Source organism: Tachypleus tridentatus, chromosome 11, assembly GCF_004210375.1.
Source record: "Tachypleus tridentatus isolate NWPU-2018 chromosome 11, ASM421037v1, whole genome shotgun sequence".
Classification (NCBI taxonomy): Eukaryota; Metazoa; Arthropoda; class Merostomata; order Xiphosura; family Limulidae; genus Tachypleus; species Tachypleus tridentatus.
This window is the reverse complement of record NC_134835.1, coordinates 94,549,770-94,564,015: the sequence shown is the minus strand read 5'-3', so window position 1 is coordinate 94,564,015 and position 14,246 is coordinate 94,549,770. Positions and strand designations below refer to the sequence as shown.

Sequence of the window (14,246 nt, the reverse complement as noted above, 5' to 3'; positions counted from 1 at the left end):
TGATTAAACTATATATATAAATACTTCATATAATAAACCATAAGAATTAACTTTACTACCTCATAAATTGGTTAATATCATTTAACTAGTACATCAAATTGAAGACAATCATTAACAATCGGTCGACAACTTCTTTCTTGAGGTGTTCTAGTCACCCTGTCCTTTTGTAGTGTTTTTGTCTTCAGAATTCATGGCAGAAGAAATGAAACACTGACTCGTCATTATTTATTATCCATTCATATAATACATAAGCCTTTCATTTTGCACAGTGTTTGAATGGCTGTATGTCATAATGTATATTACAAGACTGTCACAAGTTAATTGTTTCTATGACAGACAACCAAAGTTTTCAAGGTTCATGCATGTAACACCAGTCAGTTGAGTTATAAGCCTTGTCTTCTCCAAACCTTTTGAATGGATTTCAGTGTATGTCTGGTTTTATATCCCAGCAGATGTCAACTAAGTGCAGGAAGATGTATTGTTCTTCTTCACATTTCAAGTTGTGTATATATATTGTACACCACTCTTTGTGTCTTCTGTCTTCATCATATAATAGTTCATTTGGAAATGATGCCTTGAAACTGTGTCAGTCTATGAGGTGTAGGTATCCTTGTTGGCCAACTCCTTCACAACATATAGGTCTACTACCTGGAGTTCTTCAACTTCTCTAATACTGGCTTTGTCCATTCTTTTATTGTAATCATAATGTTCTAGCTCAGGTAAAACCTAAACATGGTCAACCAAACAGTTTCTTATTGCAATCTTGACCACTTCCTCATCATCAACCCAATATGTCACAACCATTTCCTAATCACTCAGATTTCTCATAATGAACTGAAGATGTGGTAATTCACATATGCGCTTCAATTTATTGCCTTACACACTTCTGCTTGAATTGTTTTCAGTAACTTAATAACATTTCCTAACTATCATAATGTTGGCTCTGTCTTTTGTTATTATTAACTGAGTCTTGTCACTTTTGGTCATCATCTCCAGCTAACTAATCCTGTTCTTATAGTGTTTGGTTATCAAACTTATTGTTATCGTCAGTTTACTAATTCTCATTCCAGTCAACTCTGAATTCTTGATCTTTTCACATCTCGATTCTTGAACATTTTTGTTACTGTTGTTTTTTGTGTTTTTCTAATCCTATTAATTTTACTTCACTTTATAATCAGTTAACCTCAGCAGTTGATTAAACTAGTTCAAATTTTATCATCAGTCTATAAAAAAAATCAATCTATTTCTTAATTAGATGGGCAACCATCATGTGATTCAACTACTTCATTGGCCTCTAAATAAGACAACCTTCTATTCTTGGATGGCCCTGTTATGCTTTTCCTTTTGAATTTACACAGTCCATCTAACTTCCAAAATTTCATCAAAGCCAATTTCTCACATACTGAATACAACACTATACTTACTTGTACAACTACCAAGCATAATGTTATCATCACTGAGTTAATCATTTTTCACTTATCTAATATTTTCTGCTGTAGCCCTTAAATACTTTGATACTTAACCCTGCTCTCGTAGGAGACAAGTCTCAAATGTCCTCTAATATACCTGGCAGTCCTTTAAGGTTTGAAACTATGTTTATACTCTGAATTAACTGGGATTCTTCCATAGTTAACAGTTCTTCCAATCAGGTAATCTTATATTAAATGGAATTCCTTTACACTTAGTTTCACTTTTAAAACTGGATGGTAATGTAATTCCTAGACCATGAGTGCAACAATTTCTAGCCAGTCTAAGGTGTATCCACTATTCCTTAATTTAACTGCTTTAGTATGTTAATCAAACTGATGTATGTTGAATTTTGGGCATACCACTTATAAGGTAAATATATCTTTTATGTAAAACATCCAAGTTTCTGGGGTTTTGGTTTTATAGAGGTAAAGTGGTTTAGGGATAATTACTCTTTTTTTTTTTACATAGCTCAGCTATTCTCTCCTTTATTCTTGCAAACATGACATAGTTACACAAGTTATAATGGGAACTGAATAGATTCCTGAATTAGGGTTACATACTCTAATAAGACCTATACATCTCAACATATCTTCCTCCATCATTCCTAAATAAGTATGCTGATCATTCGAAACAGCAATATGTGGGTTTTCATTTTCTATAGTTAAAGTTAATGAGTGGTTTAACATTAAGGGTAAAGGTACAATCTTATATAACTTAAAACATTCAGTTGCTTTCAAAGGTATCTCTACAAACATTCTTAGAGCGTACCTCACTGCAGCTGTCTTTACATCAGCCCATGTTTATTTTACATTTTACATTTTTTTCACTATGTGTAGGAATTACAAACTTAAGTTGGGTAACTTTCATTCAATTTATTTTGATGCTTTTTCTAACTAACTTGGAGGTATGAAGTACCAGCTGAACTTCCCATCTGCATTTACATACAGTGCTTGCACTAACTTAGTTAACTCTGTCCTACTGTTTCCAACTGTAAATGATTACTTATGTCACTTATTCTGAATCCTAGAATTGAAAACTAATATTTCAGTTCCTGCCTTATGAAGCTCAGTCTATCTTACCCTGGTATGTATTAAGGCATTAGTAATATTTACTGGTGCTTAAAATATTTTTCTAATATCTTGATCATGTAACTCAAGAATCTGATTTAATGAATTCATTATAGTTGCCTGTTCACCTATTAAATGAACCATTTCTCCAGATATCTGTTGCTGATGTTCTGCTTCTTTTTTAATTTATGTGATTTACATGTCACAGTTCTGAACAAAAACTTCAATACACTTCCACCTATATGTATATGATTTTGTTGAGCCTGATCCAAAATTGAAACATTGTCTTCAATATCTTTCAACTCAAGTAACAGATCCTCCTTCTCAGCAAGATATCGTCTAACCAATGTCTTATAATTCTCGATTAGTCCTTCTTCTAAGATTCTCACTAAACGTAAAATAGCTGTGACTTAACTGTCACATTATGTGACGACATATTTTCCAAATATCTGTTATTGGAACTAACAGGAGTATTTACATAGAATGATTTTTCAATGCTACTAAATCCTTTCATAACCAAACACACTGTAGGAATGGTATATCTTCAGTAATTATCCACTTATCTCCAGATAATATAAAATTTCCTTCTTCAACAAAAATTATACCCATCTTATTTTCTACCAGAACAATATTTACATCCTGTTCAGCAATATTTCCAATCACCAATAGCACAATGATCCTAGTACACCCGTAGGCATATCTACTACTAATATGCATAAAAAAAATGTCTAATAAACATATATAACATACTCAAGCATTACTCATATACTTCTTATTCTAATTATCTTGTGTAAACAGTTTATCATATTGTTAAAAGCTTCTAGTACACCATTTTTCTTTATTTGAGCTAATACTAACTACGTTAACATCATTGTTAGGTCTGTGTATAATCACGTGAGGACTGAACCTCACTCGTTTCCTTGTAGGTGTAGGTTTCACTTCTGGTTGAATTGGTACAGACCATGTGATCAAAGATTATAGCCATTTTTTACTGTATTAGCTTATGTCATCATGAAGCATTATCTTCCAGTACTGGGGTATTGATGTCGCTATCAACATTACTAGTTGGGTCACCTCTGTTATGATAACCTTATCACCCAATATCTTATTAGCATCCTCTAGCTCTGGAGTTTTTATCTCTGTTTCAGTTATTTCTCCCTCATTGCAAGATAAATCAAGGTCATTTGAATCATCGTATTTTACTTCCAGATTCTCATATTGATCATTTGCCTTGGTTTCGTTAGCCACACATTCATACTGGTAAGGTTTATGTCCTTTTACTTTCTTTAATCTATTAACATGTAATAAGTGTTTACTCTTCCCATAGATCTCTTGATTCTCAAAAATAACTTGGCTTGTTTTAGAACTCTGAAAGGACATTTCTGTAATTTTGCCATTTTTTTAGTGTTTCTTTTTTTAACAGTAGAGGTATGTAACAATACCTTAACCCATAGTTTTATGTAATTAATTTTAACTTTCTTGTTTGCTTATTTCTCCCTGTGTTTAACAGTTTTTGTTAAATGTTAATTAGCTAATTTAACTGCTAACTGTATTCACTGTAATAGTTCTGCCTTGTTGTCATAATCTACTGCATAATTCACTTTTCTATGAGTTAATCTCTCTTGCACATGTAGCATTACATCTCTACCATGTAATAGAAAGAATGGACTTTCCTGAGTAGACTCCTTTTTAACACTTGTATATCTATAGGTTAACAATAGTAAAGGAATCTCATTCGATTGTTTCTAATATTTCTCACAATATTGAGAAAGCATATCTAATAAAGTTCTGTTGAATCTTTCTACTAACCTGTTAGCAACTGGATGAAATTAGTGTTTTCATTTTTTTTAATACCCAGCAACTTACAAACATCCTTCATAAACTAAGAAGTGAAATTACTACTTCTCTCTGTTAGTCAAGTAAATACTGTGGTATATCATGTCTAGCTACTATGTTATTTTCAAGTACTGTAGCAATTGTTTTGATTTTTGATGAAGCAAACATATAATGTCTCTGGAAATCTAGTTAAGTAATATGCAACTACCAACACATTTGTGTCCTGCATATGATGTGGGCAATGGGTGTAAGATATCCATTACTGTTAGTAGAAAAGGTATGGTCAAACTTGGCATTAGTTGTAAGGGGGCATTTATAAAAGTTTAGACTTGTCTTTCACCTTTGACATTCAATGCATGAAATGCAGTAGTCCTTAAAGCCTTTTTGCATATTTAACCAAAAGTATCTGTATATTTTTCCAAAAGCTAAATATGCTGCAAATGATGTGTGTGTTGTGTTTTTGTGATTATTTTAAACTATGTAGTTCACCTATTTGTAATGACCTGTTATTATCAGTTCTTTTACATAAGATATCTGATCCTAACATGTATTTTGTATCATCTCCCTGTAACACTTTTTCTTAAGTTACTTATAAACTCATCTTTCTTTTGTTCAGTAATCACACGATCTAAGTCTCATATTGCTTCTTACTGCTCTTCGCTTTTTGTTTTTACTTCTCTTCTTATAGTAACAGACTGTTTTTTGTCAATTTTAGTACTTCCAACTCTAATTCTGCTCAGAACATTTACATTAGAATGTTTCTGTATATTATTTCAAAATCATAATCCTGTCTATCTGGCTAACATAGAAGAGGGGTCTTTTAATGTTGACTCTGCACAGCCAGGTGGTTAAGGAGCTCGACTCATAATCTTAGAGTCACAGGTTTGAATCCTCATCACATCAAACATGCTCAGCATTTCAACCATGGGGGCATTATAATGTTAGTCAATCCCACTATTCATTGGTAAAAGAGTAGCCCAAGAATAGGCAGTGGGCGGTGATGACTAGCTGCCTTCCATTTAATCTTACACTGCTAAATTAGGGATGGCTAGCACAGATAGCCCTCATGTAGCTTTGTATGAAATTGAAAAAACAAATATTTAATGTCATTAATCATCTTAATGGTGCATGATTTGTAACACTAGTAAACTTCCTACCATACAGATAACAATGAAAGGCTTTAATTCCATGCTAAACATTTCTGCTTTGTAACTGAATAATTTATTTCAACTTTTTCTGTCTACTCCAATATGCTGTAGTTTGTTTTTTCCAGTTTCATATAATTGTTATAATACTGCACCTACAGGAAAACCTGGATCATCTTTACTGAAATATGGGTAACTTAAAATTGGTGCTTTTAATAAGCATCTCTTAGTTTCTCAATTCCTTCCTGTCTTTTATCTGTCCACTGAAATTTTGTTTCTTTCTTAGTTAACTCAGCTAAGGGTTTTGCCAACAGTACAAAATGTGGTATTTATCTTCTTTAAAATCCTATAAATACATGAATATCTTTTTCTATTTTTAGCACTGGATAATTCTTACAGACCTCTAATGTTTTAGGGTCAGGTCACCAAATGACCTAGATATTTTACTACTTTTTTTCCAAAACTGACATTTATTTGGCTTAAGTTTTAAGTTTGCTTTTCATATTCTATAAATGCATGCCTTAAACTTTTCAAGTGTTCTTTAAAACTCACAGCGAACATTATGACATCACCTGAGTAGCAAAAGCATTTTGAACTTTGCAAACCTGATAACAAACATACATTAACCTCTGAAATGTTGAAGGAACATTACATAAACCAAAGGCCATTCTTTTAAACTAATATTTACCAAAGGTAACACAAAAGCTGTTTTAGCTTTATCATCCTCTTCTATTTCTACCTACCAGTACCTACTTTGTAAATATATACAGTAATGTGAAAAAGACACCCTATGAAAGCCTGTGTATTTTTGTAACATTTTTGGATATATAGATATTTAATCTCAATTTTAACAATATTGAGAGATTATAGGAATATAACTAAACAATTAAAACTGAAGAAATGACTTTTCAAGATCTTCTGTAAATGTAATTCTACAAAAATGCATATTCTAACAGAGGAAAAAGTTAGGACACCCCCACATTTATTCCCACTTAAAATGGCTCAACTTGCACACAGATGTATCACACCAGGTGCACATGATTAGAAGATTGTTACTTAGCATTTTGAATGAGGCTGGATAGGCTATCCATTGAAGTTCTGGCCAATTCTGCCAGTTCACACTTTATTTATTTTAATCGAGGAATGCACACAAGCACTAACTCGAGTAATTTACAGTTAGAGTAAGGAATCTGACTGTGAGACTAAGATTCACATAACAAAGCACTTTTAATGTATATTCAGAATCAATTTGGTACAAAACTAAGGATAATTTGATTAAATTAACAAAACTCTGTTAGTACAACTAGCAAAATGTTCTTTAAATATATTTTCTATAACATCACTAAATCATTACATGGTATCAACTCAATTATATTTTAACTGTGTTATTCCATGCTGGGAATAATGGCAATAAGTTACTTATATAGAGAATATATGAGAAATGTCTGATAGATTCATTATCAAAGTGGTCATGACTCTTCTTTCAGCTTGAGAGGTTTTTCTGGTGATGACTGGATGGGAACTGTGAGCTCATAAAGAACTAACTTATATGCTTCAAACATCAGTTTTTGTACAAACTCTTTCTGGTATTCTTTTGATTCTCCAAAGAATGTATACAGCTACTTGCAAGGAGATTTGACAGTTAATTGGTTATTTTTCCTTAATCATTTCCTAATTTTCAAAATCAGAACCAAAATCACTTGCTCATTGGTTGTAAATGAAGTTGGTAAATTGGCAGCCTTCTTACTTATATCCATTTATACACACTTTTGAAATGGATACTACATTAAACTCCTGACTCACTTCTTTTCTTGGCAGTTTAGTGCATAATAATGTAAACATTTGTCATAGCTTTTACAATGCTGCAACAGCACCAATCTGTAGATAGCAACCTAAGTTCTATCTCTCTAATGAGGCTTTCATAACCCTTCCCATGACCTTGATAGCATTGCATGTAGTTAGCATAAAACAGGAATGTTTCTAAACATGTGTCTTTTCATAGACAATTGCCATTACATAATCATTTTTTATACTTTTGTGAATATACATCACACTTCTTTTTACCACATATTTTGTCAATACTTGAAGTATTTGAAATGCCCAAAATGTTGCAGAATGCTTCAGTATAGCCTTCCATAGTACAATTCATTATTCTTCATTTGCCCAGAACGTCTCTAGCTAATTGATGAAATATAAAACCTTTGAAAAATTCAAAGTCAAATTCTGGCCTAAATCAAGAAGTAGATGAAAAATTGGAGAATGAAGAAAAATTTAAGAACATTTATAATCAGAATGACTTCAGTTAATATATGCCATATACCAAGGAATCTTGGCACTACTTAAGTTGTAAAGTTGCAGGGAAAAAGCATTGTGTATGTACATGTGCAGGTTTTCCTGCAAGACTGCAAATTATGATCAATATTCATAATGTAAGTTAATAAAAAGGAAAAGATTGAGAATTTCTAAAATAGTGTTCTACTGTTTAGAATGGAAACAAATTATTTTACTAATTCAAATTGTAAAAGCAAGAAAAAATTGAAATGCTATTCTTAAGCTTTGAAAAGCTTTTTAAGTTGAAGAAATAAAATTATGTAATGCTTTAAATTATGTTTATTCACAAACACTAATGTAACAGAAATAATGTACTCCTAAATAAATATTTCCCTTATCGAATGATTTTTTCATGTTGTAAATGCATTTGATATAAAAATGTGAAATCTCCGTATTAAAAAAAAAAAATCCGTTGACACCTAGAGGAAGAAATTATTTATCCATGTTTTGAGAGTCTGGCTTGATCCCTGCAAACTTAACAAACATATTACATGTAGTAAATAGTACATAACAATCATGGTATGAATGACATTATAGTAACAGAAGTAGCAAATTAACTTGTAACATGTTGTCTAACAGCTTTTGCTGTTTAGTTGACTTAGGTATGAATTCATTCAACAGACTCCTTTTCTTTTTCTTCATCTGAATGGTCATCAGGATGCACCATGTTTTCCTTCACTTTTCATCAAGACTGAACAACCTGCTGAGACTACAAATCATGACCAGCATTCAAATGTAAGTTAATAAAATATGAAAGGAATATACAGTAAAAATATATTTTAAAGCCTTGATTTACAGTTCCAGAAGATGCCAGGTGTTGGTTGATCAACTCTGTCAGTGTGGTAGCTCTGCTTTTAAAAATAGGATATATGATCTTGCTGACTCTCCAACACATTTTTTTCCTTCTTTCTTCTGGTGGAATATGGAAGTCCTTGCCATTTAACAGTTTCTAGCCACTGGGGTAGCAGATCATGGGAAAATCCTCACTGATTGGGACTGAATAGCTGGTGGCTGAACAAATGTTGCTAATCAGTGAGAAGTAGGGTTGTAGTGATACTGTCATTGTAATGCAAATCATTCCTCCTATACTTATAACATTCCAATATCCCCCATCCTACTGCCACCCAATTATTGTTTTCTGTGTCGTCTGGTGTTTGATCAGTAGTGCACACACAATTCCTAACACATATTATTGTTGGGAATTCTCTTCCTACCATGTACTGGATAACAAATTCCAATACAATATCTTACCTCCTCTCAAAAAATAGCATTTCTAGATTAGTACTGTCCTGCATTGTTGTATATTTTCAGTCCTCACCATTATTTTTCTACCTTCCATTTCTGCATTTTTATATGTAAATTATTATGCAGCAGCTTTCCACCAATATGGTCATAACACAACTTCTGTTGTAACCAGCACTTTTGCTGTATGTTTACTCTGATTAATCACTTAATGTTTTTTTGCTCACAAATATGTCAGTGTTTGTCCTTGTATTATGGACATAGTTTTTTATTACTTTATTATTTCTGTATTTACAGAGACCTTTTCTTGTGTATTGTTTATTCCACTTTGTGGTAAGTGGTGCCTGAATTGGTTTTTTTTTTTTTTGAAAATCTGCACTGTCTGTCCTGTGACCATGCTTGATATCAGTTATGCTGTAGCTCTTTCTACTGCAGATCTGATATACAATTTCAGATGTCACCAAGTGTTGGCTGTATGTTTCCATTCACTTGTCATCTGTGCCCAAACAATTATGTGGCAGGATTAGGTTGTGCATACTGTAGAGATGTGCTTTTCCATAGACCTGCTAGTACTTCTCTGTTGCTGTCATTTGCTTCATAAATATGTTTATCCCAGACCATATATTTTAGGACATGCATGAGTAAATCAGACAGGGATTGCTGCCCATGCTCAGTGATGATGATAACTCTCACTACCACAGACTTGATTTACAATTTCATATGCTGCCAGGTGTTTGGTTTCAACTCTGTCAAGATGATAGCTCTGCTTTTCAAAATAGCATATTGTGATCACTAGTTGCACTGTTTTCAGTTATATAGTCTTGTGGACTTTCCAGCACATTTTTTGCCCATGTTTTTTTCTAGTGGAGTATGGAAGTCCTTGTCACTTGTTGTTTCCTAGCTGCTGGGGTAATAGACCACTCAATTCAGAATAGGGCAGTATCATTCTGCAGGTGTTGATGGCACATAGCACTTCCCCCCCATTAACCTGATCCACAATTCCAGATACTGCCAGCTTTTGGTTGTAGTGCTGTACATTATCAATATATATTTATTTCTGACAGATTGCTTTTTTTTTCCACTGTGACATTCCTCCTTCCCACTATTCTGAAGATGTGCATTCTCAGTGGATTTGATGTTGGTTGGAAATGGCCTGGTCACAGAATCATGTCAATGGCATGACGCCCTTCCTGCCATTGACCTCATTTACAATTTTAGATACAGCCGAGTCTTAGGTGAAGTACTCAGCCATGTCATAATTATGTATATGCATACCTTTGCACTCTGCTCTTCAAGCTGAGATGTTTCTCTGACCTACTCTCCTCTGGATGTGGTTCCAGGGGGTTTATCTGTTGGTTAGAGGTGTGTTCAGCTAAGCAAGTCTTGCCATGTTTTCTGGCTGGTATTCCTCCTACTATGGACTGGATGAAAAATGCCCAGTGCCTATAGGTTTGGGAATGGAGATACATCCCAAGTTTAAAGTCCCCCTATCTACTGTCTGCTGAATGCCAGCTTCCAACAGGGTCTGGTGTTGGTTGTAGCTGGATGCAGCATAGGTATTTCCACTTGTGCACAGTTAGTTGTCCTCCTCATACTGCACACTGGAAGAGCCATATCCAATCCCACCAGGTTTTGGACTGGAGATGTCATCTCTCCTTCCTACCGTATGCTGGATGTTAGTTCATGGCAGATTAGGTGTTGCATGGGTTGAAAGTGCACTTAAGTAGAAACAGATTTTGGTAGCAAAGTGTAAATGTGGAGAGAGTGCTGTTTACAGTGTGTATGGTGAAGTGCTGCTGCATAATCATTTATATGTGGATATGCAAAAGTGTGAGATGAAAGGCTAGTGCCAATGGAGAATAGCACTAGTTGAGAAAAACCTGTTTTGTGAGAGGGTATAAGTATCTATTGGAAGTACATTTTCAGCTTATGAAAATGTTAACTTCCTTGCCACTGCTACACATGCATTTCTCCTTTACACTACTATCCAGATATGAAGTTCCCAGATGACTTGGTGTTGGTTATGTACTTGGTTTGCACACATGCCCCGCCTAGGTTATTGGAATGGAAGTTACTTTTTCCTTTTGCTTGGTGGTCATGAAATGAAGATGGTTGAGGTTTTCCTCCTACTGTGAACCAAAAGACATCTGATATTGTCTAGTTTTAGACTAGAATTGACCCACAGGCTATCTTCAATCATCTCCTCATCAGTTCAGTTGAAATGATCACTTTCTAATAAATCATGCTATCACCTTTCAGTTGATGACTATTCCCTGGAATCAGTGCACATTCTAATATTATACAATCTGTTGCATGTATTTTGTACAGTCATCTCTCCTCTGGTGTTGGTCAAAGAGCCTGATGGTAGAGTTGAAAATGCAGAATGCCATGCATTACTACTTCTTGTGCCCTCCTGTGTAGTTAGTGTCAGTCTAGTAAGTCTGGTAATAGGGTTGTAGTGTGCACTAGGTACATTCTGAATGCATCCAACCATACTATATGTATTAACTCCCCAAGCTCTTGTGTGCAAGTGAGTAGATGACCATGTTTTTATCCTTCCAATATTGCTTGTTTACCTCTTCTAATCTGGGTGAAGAATGTACCCCAAATCATCTATTCTCTCATGAGTATCCCCCTGTGGAGTTCCTACCGTCAGGCATCACACTCCATAGGTTTCTTTCAGGCACTTTCTGAAAGGAGCTCATGTAGATAACTTTTTCAACATTCCCTTCACCATGTCAGCATGGGATTCTAGCTTTCTGTGGGATAAGGCATAAATTGCTTTGCATGTTGGATAGGCAACATGCAAAAATAAAAAAGGCATAAGAAAACATTGTTTAACAAACCTTAATACTTAATGAAAAAAATCTGATATTTTGTATGTTAAAGTATTGTAATATTTACTGATAACCTGCCAAATTTTGTGAATGTAAGCTTTCTAATTTAAAAATAACTGCATGAAAACTAACAAGAAAAAAATGGTTATGAAGTCAGTCCCAGGGACTGAGCTTGAACTGAAAGGGTTAAGCAACTATTACAAGTATGATATGATGATGTCTGATATTGGACTTAATCCTGTACTGTGTGCAGAATGTTTATTGTTAATTTGTTGTCTTTAAATAGATATCTAAAGTAAACATGTAATGCCCATGTATGCTGAGCTAGAAGGTATGAATACTTAACTGGGGAGATATAAAGAAAGGAGTAATAGGGATAAGGAAGGGTCTGAGGTAACTGTGCTCAACAAGTTTTTGTTATTAGTTGTTCTTATAAGTTGGCAATGTTGATTCATAACATAGAGCTATAAAACATTGTTCTGGGACTCCGAATGTATGTCATTTCTCCGATCTGTGTGATTTTTTTTTATATAATGTTTGTATAAACAGGTCTTGGTGTAATACAAAGCCATTCTGTTATGTTGAGGTACTTGACTTAAGTATTGACATTCTTGTGCTCAGTGCATTTATGAAAATTTATACTCTGTCTTTAGATATTGTTCAAATTTTAAACAGTAAAAATTACTTACTACAATCTATATATTGTATACTTGTGTCATCATACTTCAGGTTTTTTGAGTGATCCACTGATGAACATGGCCACATTAGTAATTTCCTTCTTTGATTACAGATGAAAATTTTCAAATACAAATGCCTTTACTTCTTAAGTATGAACAGCCTGCTTTTCCTTTCCTTTTTTCATTTCATGAAAACAGAATAGTGCTTTTGTGCTTATATAGGATGTCCCACTTGGAGATACCCATTTAATTTTCCTGGTTATTATAATAATATACAACTTTCCCATTGAAATTGATATGGGAAAGTCAAGGTAGTCCTTGAAGTTTTGTTTACTATGATTTTTAATGCAGAAAAATATTTTGTCATGATATGCAAAAGAAGCGACAGGAGGATTCAACACTGATGCAAAAGTTGCATTTTCAGATGAGGCAACTTTCCATCTATATGATATAGTTAATAAGCATAACTCCACAATTTAGGGCACAGAGAAGTTTCAACCAACTTGCTAACACATTTGAAACTTGCCAAAAGTGAATGTTTGGTTTCTTTTAACATCTGATATCATTGGACTGCCCATGCAGGAAAGTACCTAAATGTGTTAAAACAATTTTGTACCTGAACTATGCAGAAAATATTCATTGTATTCAATTCATAAGCAACAAGGTGGTGCTTATCGATATTTCTTACAAGGTGCTCATAATTTCCTTGATACAACATTCCTAAACAGTGAATTGGTTGATGTAGACTAATTTATTAACACAAAAGTCTCCCAGCTTCTTTCCCTGTGGCTTTTGTGAGAGTTCATTTATTTGATAAGCTACAAGATCATTTATATTATTCAAGATATATCCCATGTCATCTGTGCAAAAGTTATGGATGATTTTGTTGAACATATGTCCAGAAATGTGTTGAAAGAGAAAGTGGACATGTGGAGTCCTAAACAAAAGTTCAGACTAACTGCCCCATATAAGTTTCAACTGGAAAGTTGTACATCACTGTAATAATCTTGAAAATAAAATGGGTTCCTCTGGGACACCCATAGAAAGACTGTTCAAACCTCTTGTAGTTTTTAAAACATTTATAAGTGTCATTTAATTATTCCATGCTTTGGGGAGAACAAGACTGTAGTATTATGTATTTTATAAATTAAGGGTGAAAAATTTATTGAAAAGGGTTGATAGTGACATTAATAAAGTTTCTAACTTTTTTCTCTGGAATATGATATTTAAAACTTGATTTGTTATTCTTTCTAACACATGCATCACAAAACCTTGTAACATAGGTTTGTGCTCAAACCTGATTAAATTTGAAAGGCTTTCTTTATTTATCACCTGCTTAATTTTACAGTAATATCTTTTATGTGATAAATTTGACTGTTTCTATTACAGGTGAAATAGAGCGGTGTATGAAAAAGGTATCTGAAGGTGTTGAAACATTTGAAGACATCTGGCAGAAAGTAAGAAGCAGTTTTAAAATAAAGCAAGTAGAAAAATATAAAGTAGGGGTATAGAGTTTGTTAAAAGATGTTTAAGATAGTTTTATAATTATTGTGTGGGTAAAAAATGAAGGGTTAATTTAATTTGAGTGGTTAAAGTTAATAAAAATATTTTCATATTATTTTCCTCAAACAACATTTCAAA

At 33.5% G+C, this 14,246-nt stretch overlaps 1 protein-coding gene across 1 annotated transcript in view; it reads left to right on the top strand.

The window, feature by feature from the left end:
* LOC143231396 (CCR4-NOT transcription complex subunit 3-like) overlaps nucleotides 1–14,246 on the top strand; it is a 48,073-nt gene that overhangs the window by 17,828 nt on the left and 15,999 nt on the right. Inside the window, exon 2 of the mRNA XM_076465940.1 lies at nucleotides 13,995–14,062. Within this exon, the coding sequence (XP_076322055.1) occupies nucleotides 13,995–14,062 (68 nt within the window). The remainder of the gene's footprint in view (nucleotides 1–13,994; nucleotides 14,063–14,246) is intronic.